The sequence below is a fragment of the Anneissia japonica genome, unplaced genomic scaffold, assembly GCF_011630105.1.
Source record: "Anneissia japonica isolate Jap-2015-1 unplaced genomic scaffold, ASM1163010v1 scaffold287869_len1821871_cov162, whole genome shotgun sequence".
Classification (NCBI taxonomy): Eukaryota; Metazoa; Echinodermata; class Crinoidea; order Comatulida; family Comatulidae; genus Anneissia; species Anneissia japonica.
This window is the reverse complement of record NW_022741034.1, coordinates 1610779-1618983: the sequence shown is the minus strand read 5'-3', so window position 1 is coordinate 1618983 and position 8205 is coordinate 1610779. Positions and strand designations below refer to the sequence as shown.

General features: G+C 31.8%; 1 protein-coding gene across 1 annotated transcript in view; it reads left to right on the top strand.

Annotated features, from left to right (window-relative positions):
- Positions 1-7225, top strand: part of LOC117118499 (hemicentin-1-like) — a 38091-nt gene extending 30866 nt beyond the window's left edge. The window contains exons 8-11 of the mRNA XM_033263099.1: positions 2630-2929; positions 4055-4357; positions 6565-6909; positions 7128-7225. Of these exons, the coding sequence (XP_033118990.1) occupies positions 2630-2929; positions 4055-4357; positions 6565-6909; positions 7128-7225 (1046 nt within the window). The remainder of the gene's footprint in view (positions 1-2629; positions 2930-4054; positions 4358-6564; positions 6910-7127) is intronic.
- The last annotated feature ends 980 nt before the right edge of the window (positions 7226-8205 follow it).

Genomic DNA, 8205 nt, shown 5'->3' with positions numbered 1-8205 from the left:
TGACATACATCTATGAATATTTATTATGTTAAAACAGTGTTCAGATTTCATTTTTACATACAAAAAGTTGTGACAATTTTGAATGAAAGTGTAATTTTGCTTCCCTTATCTTATAATTTTAGTCTTTAAAATCAAAAAAGTGACAACTGGAAGATATTTTATAATTTTAGTCTATAAAATCTAAAAGGTGACAACTGGAAGATATTAAGTTTCACTGAAAAAGCTCAATTTATTAGGTATTTTCACTTCACTTCTCTAACATTGCAACAATGTAGAAAATTTTTCTTTCGAATTCGGTTTATGGGATTGCAAATCTAGTTATTATTTGTGGGCTATAAATGGGTGAATTATATCAAATGTACATAATTATCTTAATGAAAAAGTATTGTCTTCAGTATTTTGACACCTATATTTTTTAAAATTGGTCCAAAAAAGGAACAGGGCAGGCCAATAAACGAAATTGAGAGAGTGTGGGAAAAAGAAATTCAAAAGTTAACAGATGTGAAACAATTCAAAATAATATAACTTCTTTATCCTAATCATAAATGATACGAAGATGAGTTTGGTGTCAGTCTATTACCCCTGTAGGTTTGAGGCCGAGGAATCGATTAATGATGTACTTAAGTTTCGTGTTTTGTTTTTTTGTCGGAAAACGGATTTATATAGCGCCTCCCGTTGACACAACCTCGAAGCGCTTGAACATTATTACCCCCGGATCACTGGATTAAGCACATATGGAACACACACTCAAGCCCCATAGGGGAATTCCATAATGTTGCAGCTGTATTCAGTGCAGGCTGTGTTTGAACCTCGCACCAGGTACCCACTTGTACTCCTGGGTGGAGAGAGACAACCGTAGATAAAGTGCCTTGCCCAAGGACACAAGCGACTTGCACAACGGGAGTTTAGAACCCCCGACCTCGAGATTGGGAGTCCAAACCACAACCGATGCGCCAACCACTTCTACGTCATAAACTGAGATGCCACGTGATCGTAAGCGCGCCAAATATATGGATTTCACTTTAATTTTACGTTAGGGAACGTATATATTAATAACAATGTTTAAAAATATATAATTGTCAAGGAATTTCTAAATAATTGACACGCCAATTTAATACTGTAGGTGAAATGACATTAGCAGAATAATGTCAGCGTTTAATTCATAATATCATCTTTGTTACAAAAATACACCGTTATTCCTTTTCTTTATTAATACTGTACAATACTTAACGGTTTAGGTAGGTAAATTTACACCAATTTGTAGTTTAAATTTCGAGCTCTGACGTTTAAACACAATGGCGATTTTAACCTGTAGAAAAACGATATGATACCGGTAATTTAGGCTACAAAAAATACCGTTCAAATACAATTTTAAAGTAGTTAACGTTATTTTCACAGTAAATTGGATTTCAGTAAACGTAAAATAACAGACACCTTTTTGCTAATAGTAGGATTACAACGGCGAACGTAAAATTACGGAAAAATGTTAATTTTACCCGTGAAGATGAACCGTTATTTAACATCGCGAAGTGTGAGTTCACAGTTTCATCATTGTTATACAAAAATACCGTTAAAATTCATAGTACTTGTTAAAACAATATTTTGTACTGTAAAATTACGCCAGTTTATAAATGAACATTACGAACTCCAACGTTAATTAACGTAAATGTTGATTTTGACCTGTTAAATTGCGGAAAACAGTAATATGACGACGTAATTTAACCGCCAAACACATTGAATTTACGAATTCACCGTATATTTACATAAAAACTCCTTCGAAATACACGGACGATTTTTAACCTGTAGAAAAACGATATGATACCGGAAATTTAAAGCAAAACACCAATCTATCGTATATATTTTTTTAATATAAAAAATACCGTAAAAATACAATCACACAGTAGTGACCCTTATTTTTACAGGAAATTTAATTACGGTAAACGTAAAATTACTGACATTTTTTACAGTGTAGGAATTATTGAATTGAAATGTATACCCTGATTTTTAAACTGGATAAATATAAAAACATTTACATTGACTCGAATTGCTGTAAAATTATGTGTAAACGATTTTTTTAAATAAACTAATTTCTATGTTTAAGTTTTTAATATTCATGTTACTTCAAATTGTGCAAGTTATTTTTCAACAATAACGTTTATGATAAATTGGTATTTTGCATAGGAAAATACATAATTTTAAATGTGATATTACGTATTGACAAAGCAGTTAACTGTGAAAAATATTGTATACTCCTCAGAATTGTTCAGATGACATTTAACTAAAATGTCATGCAAATTATATCTGCTTTCCCTTTAAATGTAACATGGGCAATATCAGTATATACAAGGATGGAAATGTTGGTTGAACTTTTTTGCTAACCCGAGTTAACAATTTCCCACTATGTTAAGCTGCTGCCTTCTGATAGGTCTTCTGACAGCGGGTATTAAACCGTAGTTTATATTAGTTTATATCTTACTTTTCTGATGATAAATATTCTGAATATATGACAACCAAAAAACTTGTTTTCATTGGTAGGCCTTATTATTTATAGGGGATAACCGTGTATGAAAAAATGTAACAGGTCCTTGGAAGTTTTGTTTGTTTTTTGTTTTTTTTTTTTCATTTTAAGACCTAGAAGAGCCTGTTCTCCGCACATCACAAAGCAGTGTTTATGAAGGTGAAGCAGTGAATTTGACCTGTAGTAAACCTGATGGTGACCCTGTCCCTAATTCTAACTTTTGGTATAAAAATGGAAAAGCTCTCGACACAGAAGACGCCAGCAGATTTGCTATTAGTGAAGATGCACTTGAAATACACATTAAAACTATAACTCGATTTGATAGTGGCTCCTATACATGTAAAGCTGAAAGTGATGCATTTAGAGGCAATGATGGCAAAACCAGTAATCAAATTGACTTAAAAGTGATATGTAAGTATTTATATGTTATTATTTACTTCCTAAATTATTTTTTCTACCCCTCGCCAAAAAATATTGTTTTTTTATGCTAATTGTTGTAATGTTTATTGTACGGGCGCCCTCTACGAGTGACAAGATGAGTTTATCATAGCTGAAAGGCCCTTCTGCCCTGGACATACATAATGATATACCATGTAAAGAATGTAATGACACAAAGCATTTCTGCCATTTACAACAAATAGAAAGTACTTCATTTTTCTCTTTAACAATAAGTGAGGGTTGGTATTAGAAGAGTGGACTGCATTATTCTGGATTTATATAGCGCTGATGTTTATTAAATATTCATCATTCAATTCAATTCAATTCAGTTTTATTCCCTTCAATTCCAAGGAATACAATACAAAAAAATATGAGTGACGAGTACTAAAAAATCAAAGCTTAATACAAATTAGACCCGTTAAACAAGAAAAAGACTTATCTACAATTTTTTGATTAACAATTACCCAGCCAAAAATACTATACTTTAAGGGATGAAAATACAAGCTACTGTATGTCATTTAACACAAGTATTCGAAACCTCCTGAATTCTCAACAAGATGCAACAAACTACATCAAAATTATTTAAACAAGTTTAAAAACCAAGAGCTTTCTTTCGTTCATCTGCTTGTATAAAAATATATAATATAACTATGATTTAAAAATAGAACACTTCAGCTTTCATAAGACAAACAAACAGACCTTGAATTTATTACATTTTCTTGGATTTACAACAACTGGTAACTTTATGTTACTAATAGCGTATGACGAGATTCAACGGACTAATTTGATGGCATTTTAAATGTGCAATAAGCCAATTATGATTGATTTAATTTTATGTCTAACGTGTTTTATGTGCAATACAGTAGCAATGATAAATATTTTTACATTTTTTGCAAAAATTAATAAATCTTTAGGATAACCTTTATAATTTTAAATAATGATAAATATATTGTTGTATTTAGAAAATATCAATTTCAATTTTTTTAAAGGGTTTATCGTATTTTATTATTATTATAAATATTTTAAATTATTGTAAGTTTTTTTTAAATATTAGTTATTTCTATTATTAATACACAAGTTAATCATGACTTTTTACAGACCTAGATGATCCTGAACTTACAGCTTCAGCAAACAGTGTCTCTGAAGGCAAAATGGTAACCTTGAACTGTAATAAGCCAGATGGTTATCCTGACCCTACTATCACATGGTATAAAGATGGACAAGCATGGATAACCACCGACACTACTAGATTTATTACAAGTGAAGATGCACTTGAAATATACATTACAGATTCAACTCCAGATGATAGTGGCAACTATATGTGTAAAGCTGAAAGTGATGAATTTAGAGACAATGATGGCAAAACCAGTAATCCCTTCAACTTGGAGGTAACGGAAGACGGTAAGTTCTGTAGTTTTAAAAAACAACTCATACACAAGTCTTCGTTTATATATTATGTCTATACAATGAGGAAGCAAAGCCATATATATAAACAGTTGCGACATTCTGCTTCTCGGTTTGCAAAAATTACATGGTATACACCCGTCCATTTTTGTGTCCAAATCGATCCCGATGAACACATGCAAAGTATACGAGTTAGGTAAATTACACAGTATTTTCACACTTTTAATTGTGTTTATGATGTTATTACTTAATTGATAAATATTTAATATCAAAAGCGTGATTTATAATTTATCTTTAAAATTTGTATATTTGCGCGTGTTCACGCGCGCTTGATAATTGATACGAATTGCATAGAAATTATAAATAGAATGTTAAAGGTTCGTCTATTCTATGACTGAAAAGACCTGCCTTTGTCAAAAAAGCTGTTTTGCTCTTTACTTTTGGCCTACACAATATCAGTTTAGGGCCTATATATTGCGGCCAACTGACCTATACTATTTTAATATTTACAAATAATAGTAATCAAATTAGTAATATAACATTTGTGGGCTTACTCATATTCAATTTTAAAGAACAACAATCCGGATACTCTATATACGGATCTTGAAATCGGTAAAGCCGGCCAAAGCTAAAAGTACTGATACTGGCTGATAATTATTGGACTGCCAGCACTAATTTTGATATAAAGTATGCAGGAAAAAATGATACGGAATTGACAAGACCAATGGATTAAGAAGACAAAGGATTGCCTTTACTTTTTAATCAATATTCTGACGGTGATAGTGTAGACCTACTCTCAATTTACGAAAATAATGCGGCCCACTTGACATAATACTATTTCAATATTTAGGTTTATTACTATATAAAATGATAATAGGAGTGATTTTGAGCAAATAAACCTTTAGTATGATATACTTTATTTATTTGATTATGATCTCGAAAATCACTTGTTGTTTCTCTTTGAAAAAAATTCTAGGAAAAATACTTAGATATTTTGTTGTTTTTTTATTATCGTTTTTCCAACACAAATTAAATACATGAGCAACATAGATGTAACCTAAAATAAAACAAAAGAGCAATTAATATTGATTAAATTTTGATAGACATATTTAATTAATTTTTTGCTGGTCGTCATATATCATTTATTTCGCCAAAATAATAGGAGCCACTTAAAGGGTCTATATTTCAGGATTGCTAATTGATAAAGAATGCGTGCTATCGATGGCTCTCCGACTATTTACAAGAATTAAAGAACAGCTTTAAAATAGTAAATTATTACAGTATATGTTAATATGAAATTGGATATAAAGTAGTGAAATCATTAAAAAAAATCTATTAAAATAGTTACATGAAACTGCTAAAAAAAGTTAAATTAAATACTACAGGAGGCCGCTAATTGTATTATTCAACATTATACACAGAAACGCACATCGTGCTGGATACAGAACGTGTATCGCGTTGGACACAAAATGGCTTCTAAATTTGTGAGGAATAACTCTGTGAGGAAGTGAATTCTACTGCCCTCTGTTTTGCGTCTGGAAGCAATTCCTATCATACAGTAACGAGACAAGTAGAATGCATTGTTTTACCGGGAAAAAATGCATGTTGTATTTTTGTTATACTCTATTATAGGTTAAAAAGTAAATCGTGCATCTACATTAGCTATTTCGACCTATGTAATTACAATTTACCCATAAGCTCAAACGTAATAGTAGATTAATTAAAATTATATGGCAAAGTAAGTTACTTTATGAGAATAGTCATAGCTATCGATATTTATTGTCCATAGTTTTTCGCTTGCCTCTGATGCAGTCTTTAGAACTTGATCGCTTATGCAAATCTCAAACTCTACTGATTGTGTTTTTTTTATGCAGTATTGCTGCGAATGTGTTTAGAATGGATGCTGATGTAGAAGTTGTTTGTTTATCAGAATACATCTAATAGTAAAGTTATAATGCTTTACAATATCAGAACATGAATTGTATAGTGGATGACGATTATATTTTAAGGTGGTGTTTAAGTCTCCTAAAACTAGTCTTGCTGAGGATTAATTTTGTCTAACACTTCCTTAAAAAATGCAAAAAAAATATATTTTTTTTATAAGCGATAAGCAGTACCCACAAACAGCTTGGTGTTTGGAAGAATAGACATTGTTGTGTATAGCTTAAAAATTATAATAGTTTAAATTCAGTTTTATATATTAGCGCTCTGTATAAAAAGGCTTGTGCAAGAAAGAATACACATCGATATGAACAGTTCGACAGAAATATTTAACAAAGGAGTAAGACAGGGAGATCCAATCTCACCAAAACTGTTTACTGCAGTAATGGAGAACATCTTTAGAAATCTGGATTGGAATGATAAGAGAATATTGGTGAATGGTGAATACCTAAACAATCTCAGCTTTGCCGATGACATCCTATTATTTTGTCACCATCCAGAGGAGGTTCAGATAATGCTAGAGGAATTGAACGAAGAAAGCAATAAAGTTGGACTAAACATCAACATCAGTAAAACAAAGGTTATGTTCAGTAAAGATATATTAGCAGGTAGTACCATAACATTGGATGGAAAGATAATTGAGAAAGTAGACAGTTACGTGTAATTGGGCAAGAAGATAAGAATAGAGGATGACACTACTGCAGAGGTAAAGAGAAGAATCCATTTAGCATGGGTAAAATTTGGAAAACTTTGATTCATATATTTCGTGACAAAAATTTACCACTTTCACTCAAAAAAAATATGTTTAATCACTGTATTATACCAGTCTTGACATATTCAGCAGAAACATTGAATGGAGCAGAGTTTGAAAGTGACAGAAAGAGCAATGGAACGTACAATGATGTGAATCACAAGAAGGGATAGAGTCTGAAATGAAGCTGTAAGGAAGGCTACAGGAGTGAATGACATAATACAAGAAATAAAGAAATAAAATAAAAGAAGAGGAAATAGCATCAGGAATCGAGTCAGGAGGAGAGGCAAAAATTGAAGAATTCAAAGGCATTACATGGAGGAGAGGTGCACAGAACAGAGAAGAATGGCAATTCAATGGAGACGCTTTCCCCCAGCAGTGGAGCGACACAGCTAGATGATGATGATTTATATATGATGGTGAGAAAGCTATCCTTAATGTAAACACAGACATCCTCCCTATTAAGATCCATTTTTATAAGGAAGAGCTCGATGTGAACTGTCCAACACGCTGCCATAGAGTCAAGATTTAGTAACGGAAAACAATGGCTATTCGATCTATAGATTAAGTCGTGTATCTAGACATCTTGTGCGTTAATGAATGCACAAAAAAACATTTTTCACGAAGTGCTTCACATTTACAATGACTGGGATAAATTTCCTGAATGCTTCAAACCGGAGAATAATTCTTTTTGCTTCGTTATCTTGCAGAAGATTCTGCAACATTTTAGTATTAATTGGGCGGTACACCGAGAGGCAATCCCAGTGGCGAAACGACAAGTCATGGATCCTAGGGTGGGATATTTCTGGGAGCCCATTGGATATCAGTAAAGTATAATAAGTATAATAATATAAGTGGGTATACTCCCTAGAGAAATTGTTAAAGCTGAAGAGACTATTAAATTATTAGTCAATACCAAAAATATCGTGTTACTTTTAACAATACAATCATTTAATATTTTGCACACTAGCTTTTGAATTTTGAATGTGTGCGTGCAACGTATAGATTAGGTCTATGCATAAATTATCATTTACATGCGTGCATTTTATTAGCATGATTAAGTTGCTTTGCTGAATTGCTGAATATATTGAGGTAAGTACCAATGAAGCTTTGCTAATATGAATAAGCATTATCAAACAGTCATTCAATCACT